This window comes from Polypterus senegalus, chromosome 10 (genome assembly GCF_016835505.1).
Source record: "Polypterus senegalus isolate Bchr_013 chromosome 10, ASM1683550v1, whole genome shotgun sequence".
Classification (NCBI taxonomy): Eukaryota; Metazoa; Chordata; class Cladistia; order Polypteriformes; family Polypteridae; genus Polypterus; species Polypterus senegalus.
The window spans coordinates 127166389-127181984 of NC_053163.1; the positions used below are offsets into that span (position 1 = coordinate 127166389).

Genomic DNA, 15596 nt, shown 5'->3' on the forward strand with positions numbered 1-15596 from the left:
GGCTTTCTTTGAATACAGAAAAGGTTTGAGTCCTAATTCATAGACACACATACCCTGCTTACCTGTGGAGGAGTAGCAGTGACATTCAGCAGGTGATGGCCATCCTATAAGGACACAAGGAAACCTTGTGAATATTGTTTACTCCCATCAGAGATTAGAACCATTATGTCCCCTAAATAAGGCATACTATATCCAAAAATTAAGACCATCTCTACTACTACCAGACTCCATTTCAGTGGTGACACAAATATCAAGAAATCCCACCTATAACAAATTATGAACCCATCTTTGAATTTGTGATGGCATCATCCATAGAAAGTGTCACTTGTTCGGCTTTGATGTCTGTATAAATACTCAGAATTGGGTATTTGGACAGACTTCTGGCAGATAATATTTAATGTAAGTAAAAGTAAACATTGCATGTTGTACTGCCAGTGCTACAGAGTAAACCATCTGATTTAAAGAAGGACTTGGAGATGAATGAAAACATTTAAACAGAGCAAAATCAGACAAATCTAAACAAAACTCACAGAGAACAGTTATAGTTCATAATAAAAAAACACACACACGGCTAATCTGCACACATACTGTGTTTTACTTTTATCCACAATCACAGATACTACAAAAGCTGTAATACCAGCATATAAAGCATCACACTAATGACACAAAGATAAGCAGCCCCAAAAGTTACGCCCCTAACAACCACCAATTGTGTTATGGCAATGGAAACACAAAAAAGTGACTTTATAAATATTTAAACATTCATTTTGAATTTGAACATAATTGTGGCTGGACTGGTAAAATGTGACTATTTTTTCCAGTCAAGTGACATTATTGTCTTACCGTATCAATTAATAATTAATGATTTTTCACTCTTTCTCACAGGTTCTAGTGTTGTTACATTGGTTACCTGTGTCCTTTAGAATCAACTTTGGATTGTGGGAGGAAACCGGAGCGCCGGAGGAAACCCACACAGACACAGGGAGAAAATATCATTAATGGTATATAAAGCTCTATATAATCTTCCTCCTTCCTATATTTTAAGTAAAAACCTGTGCCAGATGGCCAGGTTACTCTTGCCCAGCCAGGACGCCTATATGATGGAATGACCAGTGGAGAGAATGGACCCTGGACTTTATCTCCTTTGGGACTCTAGGAGGTTAGCCCCCCTGGGTTGCTGCAGTGCTATGGATTCCCACAGTGCTTCATGGGACTTCACTGTATCCCCATTGGGCTTCATGGATGCCGACTGGGGCAGTTGCAGAGATGGCAGAGCCCTTCATGGCAAGAATGCCACCACATCAGGAAGTGCTGCTAGAAGGAGATCAAAGAACATCTGGAACACTTCTGGGTCTTCTATAAAAGGAGCCAGCTACCAAAGAGTTGGGAGGGTGAGGACAATGTTTGCTGGAGGAGAAGTGGAGGCGAGTGATAGAGAAAGGAGAAAATACTGTGATGCTTTGTACTGTTATACTTGTGTACTGTGCTGTTGAGCGAAAGAAAAGGCACTTCCCCATGTATAATAAACACGTGCTGTTCTGCAAAACCTGGGTCTAGTGTCTGCTTGTGTCAGGTTTGGGCGGCTGGTGCATTCCCATCTTGTCATAAACCTTAGATCTTCTAATGGTGGTCTGCTTATAAATCTAAGAACCAAGCTTAAGAAAATGTGGTGATGCAGCCTTTTGCTGTTATGCACCTAAAATCTGCAATACAGTGACTGAGGCAGAGCTTTCTGACACTGAGTAGTACGTATTACTCAAGAATGTCTTGACAGTCTTGAGATTTCATTGTTTCCTGCATTGACTGTCGCCCCATGATAGACACAGCAAAGCAGGTCCGAAACATAACTGAGCCTCCTCCATGTTTCACCGTAGGTATGACGTTCTTTACATTGAAAGCTTACCGATCGGTTGTCCTGCCTAGTCAGGACAAAGTTTACCAACAAATTTGTCCATGTCTGTATAAGCTACCTTTTTATTAAATACATGTTTTTATGTAAATGTGTATTGATTTTTTTTTGTTGATTTTTTTTTGTTATGTATTCATTATTATTCTTAACTAATGAAATGTGTTTTTCTTTTTCTTGTTCCTATTTCTATAACATCTTGTAAAACTCTTTAAGCTACAGTGAATCCTGCGTATGAAAATGTGCTGTAGAAATAAATGCTGATGTTCTTTCCATTGCCATTCAAGTTAGATCAAAGAGTGAATGCATGTAAAAGCCTTTAGTTTATGCTTTATATACTCTGTTGTGGTTTTGGTTTTACATTTATCTAACAATATTGTATAACAATACTTAGGCTAGGTGGTCTTAGGTGGCTAATAAGAATATAAATTAAGGTTATTAGCACACTAGAACTAGAATTCTATTTAAATAGTGGCTTGGTGTCCTTTATAAGTCAAAGTGAAGACTGTTTGTTTAAGGAATGTTTTAGAATTCTCCAGCTAAGGCTTTACTGTGAGTCTCCTATGAAAAGCATAAGGAATGTATAAGCATTAATGAGGTGTAAGCATTTTATATAAACCTATAGGTCTCAGTCTGATAGATAGATAGATAGATAGATAGATAGATAGATAGATAGATAGATAGATAGATAGATAGATAGATAGATAGATAGATAGATAGATAGATAGATCCTGATGAAAGGGTAAGAGTCCCAAAATGTGTCAGCCTTGATGGCCAACAGGGGAATTTTGATGAATACAAGTTTCAATCACGGATACCATGGCCTCATTGATTTTGGACATTTTGTTATTTAACGGCATGAAGGTAAGGACTAATTATCTGATCTGCCAATGTTCTTAAAATTTTTGTTAGAATGTTGCATGCCTTTGTATTCAAGTAAAAAGGTTGCAATTCTTTGTGCTCAAGTAATTTTTTGTTGGGAAATGCTGCCAGTTCTGTCAGGTAGGCTCATCTGGCAGGTCCACAGCTTTCATTGTGCTGTCAAGTGAGCTCATTTACTGGTGAGACATCAGCAGCATCAGACAGATTGCTTTGTCCTGGTTGTTTGACGTAACCAAATTACCAAGTAAGGTTTTGTGGGTTCTTTTTCTTACAGTTGTTGTTTGAGAGAAATAAATGGACAATAATCAATAGAGTGGGTGTCTTTGTACTTTTGTCAAACACAATACTGAATTCAAAGTTGGTGTGCTTTTCATTTAAAAATGTTAGAATAAAAGTGCATGCTAGTTTGTGATAGTTCAGTTACACACATAGTGTAACTGAAACAGCAACATTGTTCCCAAATTAAAATCTTTGACAATCTTCAATTAGTTTTTTACTATACTTTTAAGTTTAGATTTGTTTATACAAAATTTAATTATTAGAAATTATTATTTAGGCTCTAACTGAACTCCATTTTAATTGATTTGTGCATCATTCAGAACCCTAGGAACACCAAACTCAGACCATGATTTCCTTACGAGATATTAATTTCATTTTTTATATTTGTCATAAATTATTGTAATATGTGTTATTTTGTTCAATATGAATTAAGATCATTTAAAAAGAGGTGGCAACTCAGCACACAAGTTCTGGCAGCAAGTCAAAGATAAGCCACTGAAGGTTGAAAGAAGAGCATTTATGCTCTAATTGCTGATAGGATGGGTGCCAAGTGAACACAATTTAAAAATAAAATATTTTCAGGCAGACGGCAATTATTGAGAAATTTGCTAGCAGAGATGGAATTTGAAACTGTTGATATGCAGGAGTAATTTACAGTAGTCTGCTGGTGGACGGATGGGTGGGTGGTTTGTGTAACTCCACCGCTCAGAGTTATTGACGGACTGCAACTGATTCCAAATGTTACCTCCAGGACCAGACTCACAGCAAAGACCACAATGCACTTAAATCTCCCCTCTGAATGTACAACATTTACTTCCTGTCTATTTTTAAGTTTTCCTCCAGAATCTGCTACGCACTTACTGTAGATAATGTAGAAATCGAACAACCTTGGTACTTGTGAGACGAGTGAGAATTCCTTAATGCTGGCTGAATTATCCTCAGTGCGCACTTACTTGCTTTGATGGATGCCAGTGTCACAGACTCTCTCATTACATTAGTTTGACAACATCCTTCAAGCCCAGCATTTGTGTTCTGACAGAAGAATTCATTTTTTCCCTGTTTATTCTTAAGTAAATATTACAAAAGAAGTGTGGTACACAAGATAAGGTTTCTAGATTAATTACCCCCCCCCCCACTTTACTATTTTCACCCCAGTAAATCACTTAAATGGTCTGTGCTCACCTTTACGATATACCAGTAAATTGCCGTAGCACCATGTAAATGTAAGCCACCTAAAAGAAAGGTAACAGCTAAATATACTTATAAAGGAATTCTCCATCCCAAATGAAAGCCCCTTCACACTGAATCATACTTTTGAAATGAAGACAGAACCCTTGACCAATTAACTAGAGGGAGAGGGAGATCTTTAATTCAAAAGTACAACCCTGTGGTAAGCAGCGTCCTACCTGTGGATTTCTTTCAATTTCTGGAGTTACTTGTGCATTTTTTTGGTAAAATATTGTTAAATGTGTTTTGCGTGTTGAGAGTATTTGATTATCTGATTGACTTGTCATGTGGATTGCACAACATAACATGAGATTTTTTCAAGATGATATTATATTGTTTGATATTTTTAAGCATTAGTCTCTATTCTACCCGAAACATTGTTACATTCTTTTACCACCAAAACTTTTTCTCAGCCATCACTACAGATTACATGTAAGTAATGTATTAAAAAAAATACACCATTTTTGGGCAGATTATTCCTTTATGCAATTATTTTGTGCTACATCTATGATAGTAATAGCGATGCTCTATATGGAGCATCTTCCTACACCCAAAAAAAAATTGCAAATTAGTGAATTGGCAAATCTAAATGGCTCCATTGCAAGTGCGAGAGTGGAGGTGTGTATGACTGGGTCATATGCTAGACTTCTGTCCCATCCAGGGTCGGTTTCTGTTTGTTCTGCTGGAATCGACAGTAGTCACCTCAAGCCCAGGTTAGAGATAATGTCTAATACTTCTGTGTTAGAAAGTTAGCATTTTGTGGAAGGACTGACTGTGAAAGGTGGAATATTAAAACAAATATAGATTTATGGATAATTGAAATACAGAGGATTGGCTCTTGGATAGACCCCCGTGACCCTGTATTAGGATGTAGTGGGTTGGATAATGACTGACTAACTGTCATTTAAAAGCCAACTTTAGAAGTATAGTACTTGATTAATGAATCACGATGAGCAGATCTGCAGTCGCCACATGTGTCCACTAGAGGGCAAAACCATTTGGAGATTTACTCAGAGGCCTGACGCATGAGCTCAGTATGAAACTAAACAGTAATTACTTTTTAACAATATCCCAATAGGTCATGCTTTTATGGAATGATTTTTCCCATATATAATAATAGTTTACAATTTCACAAATCTGCTGTCTTCATTTAGATTATGGCTGTATTTGTGCATTATAAAAGTCTTGATGACAACAGGCTATTAGGCCCATTAACATTTGACAATCCAATCTACCTAATTTCTTCAAATTAACTTCAAGTTGTCTTTTGAATGTCCCTAAAGTCCTACTGTCTAACACGCTACTTGGTAACTTATTCCATGTGTCTATTGTCCTTGGTGTGAAAAAAAATCTTCCTAATGTTTGTATGGAATTTACCCTTAAGAAGGTTCTAACTGTGACCCCTTGTTCTTGTTGATCTCATTTTAAAGTAACAGTCTCAAACCACTGTAGTAATTCCATTAATAAATTTTAAAAAAATTCAATCATGTCACCTCTAAATTTCCATTTTCTTAAGCTGAAAAGGTTTAACTCCTTCAATCTTTCCTCCCCTTGCAGTCCTGAAATCAGCCTAGTTGCTCTTCTCTGAATGTCTTCTAGTGCTGTTACCTCTGTTTTGTAAACTGGACATAGTACTCTAGATGAGGCCTCACCAGTGCATTACAAAGCTTGAACGTAACCTCCATGGATTTGTATTCCACACATCGTGCTGCATAACCTAACATTCTGTTTGCCTTCTTAATGGCTTCTGAACACTTCTGTAAGTTGATAGTGACAAGTCCACTATGACTCCTAAATCTTTCTCATAAAGTGTACTTTTAATTTTCAGACTCCCCATTCTGTATTCAAATCTCACATTTTTACTTCCTATGTGTAATAATTTACCTTTACATACATTACATTTCATCTGCTCACTCCTGTATGCTGTTCAAGCCCCTTTGTAATGATTTGACTGATTCTAGATTTGCAGCACTTCCACCTAGCTTGATATTTCAGATAACTCTGAATTGTTTGCTGTGTATTAAAGCCCTGTAGATTTCATTGCATTTCCTTTTTTGATTTCTTGCCCTTTCCTAGGCATTCATTTGACATTTCATTATTTTAAGATCTTTATGAAAGTTTTAAGTTTAACAAAAAGGTATATTCTCTAAAAAAGCATTTCAGTTTGCCAGAAAACTAGAGACATGAAATAATGTATTGGTTGGAAGGGCCAGCCATTAGTACTGGAGAAAAATCCCAAGTGGATGGAGATACTAGAGGCCAAATATTATCTTATGGTACATCTTCTGGTGTGAGTCAGGTGAACAATGGTTGACATGTTAGAATATACTGAACAAGCAGGTTCAGGAACACAGCTAAACCCTGGGTATGGGTTGACACCATGTAGGCCGTTGCAGAAGACTGTAGCCATATGTGGTTGGACTCTAGAAAATGGCACAAATGGCATCACTACACGGCATGATTTTTGATGTAATTGATGAGTGACATCCCTGAATGTCTCATTATGTAAAAATAGCAGTGGAGAGAACCTGCTGTAGAGAAAAGATACCTTCAAAATCAGTATTGCAGTTAGTCAGTAGAGTCAAAAAGGCTTTTGGCTCAAATGGCTACAATGGCTGCTCTCTGTATGGAGTCACGTGCCTAAATGGGATGGCTTGTGATCGAAATGCTGCCCATATAAAATAAGCTGTAAGGTTTTTTCAGTTTTTTTTTTCTTTCAGGATTCATTTCACTTATTTTCATGCTAATATGATTACTTTTTCATGCTGTTATTTATTTTTATAACAGAAATGCCTTTTTGGAATTGACTTTTATTGCAGCATTTTTTTTTAAACAATGACGCTTGTTGCATTCCGAGTGGTCACCAGCATTGCTGTACATGTTACAGATTAGGAGGTTTAAATAATTCTTTCCATTATGCTTTTGTTCTGCTATGTTGTTTTGGTTTTATAATGGGTGCCACTGTGTTGTGTTTTCATATCCATGACGTGCTGTGTTGTTGCTGGTGATGGAGTCCTGGATGTTACAGTCCATGATATATTAACACAAACCAGCATCAGGTGCAAACTCACATGCAAGTTTGTGAAAATTTAAGAGTACTGGCAAGTTATTAGGTTTGTTTCTGGCTCCGAGTGTTAGTGACTCTTTTTTGATTTTGATTCTGGTTAGTGTTTTCGCTTTGGCATAATTTTAACCTCCCGATGAAGAGTTTTGCATTAGAAGTTTTGATCATCTCCTGATCCCTTTTTTCCAGAAATTTTTTGAAGCAGGAAGGTGTGGGCATTAAAAGCAGATAAGTTTTGCCTATGCTGCAGTCCAATTCAAATGCTAGGCCTTCTACCTGGCATTATATATTTTTTTAATTCTTTTTCTTCTTCTCCTTTTTACTTCCTTGCCTTCTTTTATTCTGTGGTGGAACAATATATGATGTCAAAGATATCTAACCTTCAGATCTGAACATAAATGAATTTGTTTTTTCTTACTTTTCTTACTGGCGCCCTTCAACATCTGCAATAAGATGCTGCAGATGTTCTATCAGTGTTGAGCGCCCTCTTCTACACAGTGGTGTGCTGGGGAGGCAGCATAAAGAAGGACGCCTCACGCCTGGACAAACTGGTGAGGAAGGCAGGCTTTATTGTAGACATGGAGCTGGACTGTTTTATTTTCGTGGCAGAGTGACGGGCGCTGAGAAAGCTCCTGTTAATCATGAAGAATCCACTGCATCCTCTGAACAGTATCATCTCCAGACAGAGGAGCAGCTTCAGCAACAGACTGCTGTCACTGTCCTGCTCCACTGACAGACTGAGGAGATCGTTCCTCCGCCACACTATGCGACTCTTCAATTCCACCCCATAAACGTTCACATTATTAACATTACCTGCATTTTTATCACTCTTTTAATTTTTTTTTGTATCAGTATGCTTCTGCTGGATTATGTGAATTTTCCCTTGGGATTAATAAAGTATCTATCTATCTATCTATCTATCTATCTATCTATCTATCTATCTATCTATATTGCAGTTAGGGTTAAGGATTTCTACTTATAGTTAGGACCTTTTTCAAGGTTATATCGACTTTTATTTTGGTTTTGGTTTTATTTTTTGGATTATTAGCTCTTTTAAATAATAAGCTAATTAATTACATTTATGTAGCACTTTTCTAATCTATTCAAAGCACTTTACTTAGAGAGTGGAGAACCTCTTCAGTAGCCAACAATGTGTAGCATCCACCTGGATGACGCAACCTCCGCCATTCTTGCATTCGCTATCAAGTGATTTTATTTCTCATCATAAGGACAGTGCCAATTTTTAGAGCACAGTGTCCCTGTTGCTGCACTGGGACATTGGAATCCATTCAGAAAACAACAGGCCTCACCAACATCTCTTCTACAAGTAACAGAAACTTGCCGGGCCCAAACAAATTTAGCTTCAGGTGGATTGCCAGTTCTGAAGTGCAGGTGGTATCCCTGGGACTACTGACCCTTGCCTTTCCCAGCCCACAGTTCTAAGCTGAGCCTTTTAAGCATTTTATCTTCTGGAACATCCTGGTTCAGTTTTTTTCCTTGGGCACCTACCCTTTACCCTCTTAGTGTCTGTAACAAAAACCTCATTACAAAGTCAAAAAGCCTCAAAAAATTCAGTCCACAAGGAAGAAGCAGGATTCAAAAGGATTAGTAATCCATTATCTAACCCGCTATATCCTAACTACACACTCACGGGGGTCTGCAGATTAGTTAACTGTAAATAAATTATTATCAGTTGACCAGTGTCAGCATGGTATCTATATTCAATCTCTCACCACTCTTTTTCCCTGAAGTTTGCCCTTTGTTCCTCTTATCCTTATCAGTTGGTCAACCTCAATGATTGCACTGTAGTCATGTAGTAATAGTAGTGATGGGAGAAGAACCGAGAATAAAAAAAATCAAGAGTGTGCGCCCCTCCACTTTCTCGTATACTGAGACAGAAGAAAAGGTTATCAGAACCTCTTCCAGTTGCGCAATATTTCTTAGATTTCATATGTCTTTGTTTCTCGCCATAACTAATTGATAATATCGATACATGATCATTTATCTCTATTTATAATCAAAGTTTATATTAAAATGATATTTTAGGGAGGTCAAAAATGGTGGTGGAGTTTTCCATGCATTACCTAGATTACCTAAAAAGTAAAAAGAGTTATAGTTGCATAAAAACATAGAAAAAGTGTTAGTATTATTTAATATCTCTCTATTATAAAAAAAAATCTTGGAAGGCTTGGAAGGAGATTATACGTGATCTTCTCAGAAGACAATTTGATGTCCCGCGAGAGACACTGTAACGTCCCATAATGTCCCATGAGACAAGACAGTGAGACAAAAGGTCAGCTGCTGTACAGGCTTTTAAATACAGCGCGACAAGCAGAACACTCAGGTCAGCAGCACAAAGACAGCAGCTGATCAGATCGCATCTCCTCAGCGTGAATTCAGCAAACCCCACCCCACCCCTTCCCAACGTGAGCAGCAGAGATGTGAAGTGGCTGGAGCATAGTATGCCCGGGGAGGGGGATTGGAGGGGGTGGGCTAACAAAGCGAGAAGGTGGCAAAGCCCCCTAGTTCTATTGTATAATATTTGTTGCAATAAACTGCTATAGGTAAAACTGCCTTTAGCTACATTTAATTATGATAATGATGGCGGAAATAAAAAAGAACATCATAAAATTAAATGTATTACCAAGAACACTATGGGGACGTAGCAGCTTATTGTTCCCATTACGTGTTTATATTTAAATGACATGTTCAATGTTTACACTTTATTGTTATACTGATAATGTATAAGTTAAAATAAAATTAATAATAGTTAGTGAAAGAATATGCATTGTATTGAATACAGTTTTTAACATCGTGTACTCATTTATATTTCCATGGTACAAAAAATTCGGATGTTTAATTTTTCTCAAATTTCATGTCTGTTTGCTTTTTATCATTATAAATATCTATACAAAATTTGAATCATCTGTCTGTAATTATAACTATAGTTTACTTGAAAATTTGCAAAAGTGTTCAGTTAAAGTACCACTTCCAATTGCCGAAAGTGACCAAAAAGTTGATAGGATTTCTTATCTATACTAATAAAAGGCAAAGCCCTCACTCTCTGACTGACTGACTCACTCATCACTAATTCTCTAACTTCCTGTGTAGGTAGAAGGCTGAAATTTGGCAGGCTCATTCATTATAGCTTACTTACAAAAGTTAAACAGGTTTCATTTCGAAATTCTACACATAACGGTCATAACTGAATCCTACTTACGTACATATATATGTCCATAGCCTGCAGCTTGGTCGCCATGTGAGGCGGAGTTGCGTCCCTCATCACCACACCTCCCACGTAGAGTGCTGACTGCCTGTATTGCGTCCCCCCATCCCCACGCCTCCCATGTAATTGACTGCCTGCTCATATAAGGCCGAACGTCAGCAGCAATCCAAGCTGTGAGAAAACAGTAAAAAGGAGGCATGTCAGACGTCATGCTACATTTTCTGATGCAGCTAGACAGAAACAACTTTGAGACGCTGCCGCCAAATACTCGCAGAAAAATCCACAAGTTAATAGACATTCTGTCGCTAAATACTCAAAGGCAAATCCACAAGTTCATAGAGACACTGTCACTAAATACTCGCAGGCAAATCCACAACTTAATACCGGGAAATGCCTGTTAAACATCTTAGATTCACGAGTAGCGTTTTGGGTGGTGAGATGTCTATCGAGGTGATCACCATCGATCAAAGAATTGTCCCTTACCGAGTGGTTTCCATGCCCGGAGATGCCGCCTGCCTTTTCCATTCTCTGTGTTACATATTGCACTGACATATCAGGCTCAATGACTGGGACAGGTTCAAGGTGTGGACTGATGACGGTACAGGAGATAATTATACTACACAGGAGCACTATAAGAGTGAAATGCTTAAGCCCTTCACCTATGCATCTGCATGCGAGTTGATGACTGCCGCTGAATTGTTCGGTTGTCGCTTTCAACTGTATACTCGCAGAAAAATCCACAAGTTAATAGACACTCTGTCGCTAAATATTCGCAGGCAAATCCACAACTTAATACCAGGAATGCCTGTTAAACATCTTAGATTCACGAGTACTGATTTGGGTAGTGAACACTTCGATGAATGAAACCTGTTATCTTTACAACGGTTGACAAACACGGAATGTAACTTGAACACAACTCATCCTCCAAATACGAACCTGATTGAAAGAAATAATGATAATCAAATCCTTGATGACAGCAACACTCATAACAGTCACAAAACAATTACATTGACAATCATGTTACTTTATTTTTAAAATGTTTCCTTTTCTTTTTCATAACTTCTTTAACACATGACTTCTCTGCTGCGAAGTGCAGGTATTTTGCTAGTTTTTGATATAAAGCAGGTGTACAAAATCTCATTGACCAATTCAAAGCATTTCTGAGTTATCGTGTTTACACAGAGACAGACATCATTTTAAAAATGCCATTTTCAGACTCAGGAAGATTCATGAAAATTTGTGGCATTTAGCATTAGTGTCTCAACACCATAACAGCCTATTAAACAGTCTGTTATGGCGCTGTCCCTCGCTATGGACATGACAATCTTCCTATAAGCATTGTCAATGCATGTAAGATCCATCAAGCTGAGCCCACGTTCTCACAAAGGTTAACCATTCTACTTGCCTCAAACTCACATTTCATGTTATTGACAAGCTTGTTGATCCATTCTTGGAGTTCTGACTGAGACCGAACCCTTTTGTTTTATCACATTCTTACAGCATGATTGACATAAGCCCCCTAAGGTGGTGGTTGCTAAGAGATATGCAAATGTTATTACTTGCAAACCTATCCATGCAGATCTCCCGTATAGGCTAAATGCAAATTATAATGCTGTTTCTGGGTGCAACTATCAGACCTAATTTAATGGGAACAGGAGAGTATAGATCCATCCATCCATCCCGCTATATCCTAACTACAGAGCACAAGGCAAGAAACAAACCCCGGGCAGGGCACGCACTCACACACAAGCACAATTTTAGAATCGCAAATGCACCTAACCTGCATGACTCAGACACAAGGAGAACATGTAAACTCCACGCAGGGAGGACCCAGGAAGCAAATCCAGGTCTCCTAACTGCAAGGCAGCAGCACTACCCACTGCGCCACCGTGCCGCCCCAAGAGTATAGATAGCACACTAAAATAAATAAAGTAGAAGGTGAAAGTGTCATATGCAAGGTCTGGTTACTAAGACAAGGGGTAGGACTCTCACCTGCTCTGGTGCAGTGCGGTTCTGCATCTGGGCCACATCCTGAAGGTCTATGATCACTGACTCTGCCTATAAGAGGAAAAATAAAACTGAAGTATGCCTCCCCAGAGTAAGCATTGCAGTCAATAAAGAAAAGATCTTGAATATTCAGTTAAAGAGGGCACTCCTGTACACCTACATTTGTTAACACTTCAGGCAGAGGTTCAAAATCCATAAGCGTCATGTCTAAATGAGGTTATGGGTGACTGGTGTAGGTATGACTAGCTAGGGGTGACAATGTGAGCTGATGGAAAATAAATTAATTATATAAACTATATGAATATAAAAAGATTAAATAATAAATAAAAATACATACTTAATTTCAGTGGCTGATCTTGTCATTAGACCACTTCTATTTTCACAACTGAAAATCACCAGGTATGTCATATTTAGAAACTGTGTGCCAACCTTCCAGAACAGTTTTTGTGATGGCCAATAGCATCCTGCCCAGCAGAGTCTGAGGTGTATGAAGGGTTAATAGGATTGATGAGTTCAGTCCCATTATCAACCATTTTTGTTTTTTTATTCCATTCTGTTGTGGTATATGAAAAATGAGACATCAGACAGACAAGGTTCTCTTCTGTTACTGAGATCCAAAAGCACTTTCGCTCCTTATTCCTTGGCACTGCATTATACACATTGTACTTCCAGACGAGTATTCATTGCTTGTCAGCTCTCAGGCACACACAGCCTCAAGACCAAATAAAGCCTGTATGATTTTGTCAAAAGGGGTTACAGACGTGTGTCAGAGTGTGTCACTATGCAGGTCCCATTAAGCAACTGGATACAACATAATGTGACATGTCATTAGACGGCCCAGCACAGACTCTGCTGTAGAATGGTGAGGATGGGGTGGGCGGCCAGTTGGCTGAGGTCTCCAGAACTGTGACAGTATCTGGTATGGTCTGTTCCAACTGACTATGGAGCCACCAGAGGTTTATTTTCTTCAAGGATGTTGTTAGTTGTAGTTTTTGTTTTTCTCTTCTCCATTGTCAGCTGGCCATTATTCAAAAATTAATTAATGGACATATAGGGCAGAACACCAATTATCTTAATCAGTTCAAGCTACTGTGTCTTTATGTACTCTGTAATTGTAACTTTATGTAATCTGTAATTGTGTTTTACCTAGCAAACTTGTTACCTCAATTTATGCCTGCACTTCATACACAGCACTACACAAAAATAAACAGAATCAATCTGAATTTAATATAAAATACACAAGGCAGAAAGCATCAAGCATCAGAAAGCATCAAGAACAAATACAGTGGAACCTCGGGTCACGACCATAATTCATTCCAAAACTCCGGTCGCAACCCAATTTGGCCGTGACCCAAAGTAATTTCCCTTATAGGATTGTATGTAAATACAATTAATCCATTCCGGACCATACAAGCTGTATGTAAATATATTTTTTTTTTAAATTTTAAGCACAAAAATAGTTAATTATACCATAGAATGCACAGTGTAATAGTAAATTAAATATAAAAACATTGAATAACACTGAGAAAACCTTGAACAGAGAAAACTAACCTTGCAGTCTCATTAAAAACAAGCCCGGTGCCTTCGTTAACTGCCTTCTCGGCCTTACTGCCTTCTTTAAGTGCCTTCTCGCGCTCTCTCCCTCTCTCTCTCTCTCTCTCTCTCTCTCTCTCTCTCTCTCTCTCTCTCTCTCTCTCTCTCTCTCTCTCTCTCTCTCTCCTCTCTCTCTCTCTCTCTCTCTCTCCTCTCTCTCTCTCTCTCTCTCTCTCTCTCTCTCTCTCTCTCTCGCTCACTCGCTGCACAGGGAGAGACTGAACACGTGCGGAAATCATGCGAACCGGAAGGGAAACTGGCTTGTTCATCACCCGAGTGTGTGGTCGTGAACAGATGCAAAAGTTTGGCAAACTTTTTGGTCGTAACCCGATTTGTACGTGTTCTGATATATTCATGACCCGAGGTTTCACTGTATACTGTACATAGTCAACATAAGACAATCTAAAATTAATAAACAAAACAATATTCATTAAGAAAAGATATATGAAAAGGAACCAAAGACATAACTAGTGACTAAATATGGCCACATAAGTTGTGTAGTAGTAGGGTGTTATATCGTGTTAGTCTTTATGGATGCAATGAGAAATCAAGCAAAATAACACCTTATATTGGCTAGCTGAAAAAATTACAATATGCCAGATTTCGAGCCTGAAGAAGGGGCCTGAGCTTCCTTGAAAGCTTGCAATTTGTGACCTGTTCAGTTAGCCAGTAAAAGGTGTCATTTTGCTTGACTTCTCATTGCATCCAGATAAGTGCTTAAAAACAATGCAGTGCTGTTAGCAAGGATGTTAATAGAGCGACCGAGTTTGTGTGTGAACTGCAGTCACACTGGCAATAGGTGAGCCTATAAGTGGGACTCATTAATGATGTCATTGACATTGTGATTAAGTGTCATGAGGATAAGATCAAGGATCAGTAAAACTGTCTGTGAGGGGGTCAGCAAAGTATTCACATTGGAGAGTATCATTAGGAAGTCTTACCATGTTAGCTGTCTTGATAAACATAAGTTTGTAGCCTTTTGGGTGAGAGAATACATAAGCAAAGGCACGTGGGTCACTGCGGTCCTTCATCACATATGTGACTTCCTGTATATGGTGCTCATGTTCCACGTGCTGTTGGACAAGAACATACAGATACTGTATTTGAACGGGTACATGCACAGACCCAATAAACTCACCATGAATGAAACAGCACCTATTAATAGTTTAAGCACGGAAGGAATAAAAGTGTTCTCCTGAAAAGAAAATGATCTTAGATATAGTGACATCATGACAGATTTGCGCGTTTGGATTTCTTTAATGTGTCTACTTTGCCTATCTGCTCACTATATTTGTGCAGCTGTGGTGGTGCTGATGCCTCAAGGGATCCAAAGGGCATTGGTAGAACTGGCATGTGAACCTTGATGAGTTATGAGCATTTCTGTATGAGTATGAGATTGGGAATGGTCCAAG

The 15596-nt window shown here is 38.4% G+C and overlaps 1 protein-coding gene across 2 annotated transcripts in view; it reads right to left on the bottom strand.

The window, feature by feature from the left end:
* Positions 1 to 15195, bottom strand: part of LOC120536260 (abnormal pharyngeal pumping eat-20-like) — a 33098-nt gene extending 17903 nt beyond the window's left edge. The window contains exons 1-3 of one of the 2 annotated variants that reach the window (XM_039764584.1): positions 15126 to 15195; positions 12577 to 12642; positions 63 to 104 (exon numbers count right to left, since the gene is read on the bottom strand). In XM_039764584.1, the coding sequence (XP_039620518.1) occupies positions 63 to 104; positions 12577 to 12642; positions 15126 to 15149 (132 nt within the window). In that variant the 5' untranslated portion in view covers positions 15150 to 15195. Of the gene's footprint in view, positions 1 to 62; positions 105 to 12000; positions 12066 to 12576; positions 12643 to 15125 lie in introns of those variants that run through there. The other variant, XM_039764586.1, reaches the window with a different exon arrangement.
* Between the last annotated feature and the right edge of the window lie 401 nt (positions 15196 to 15596).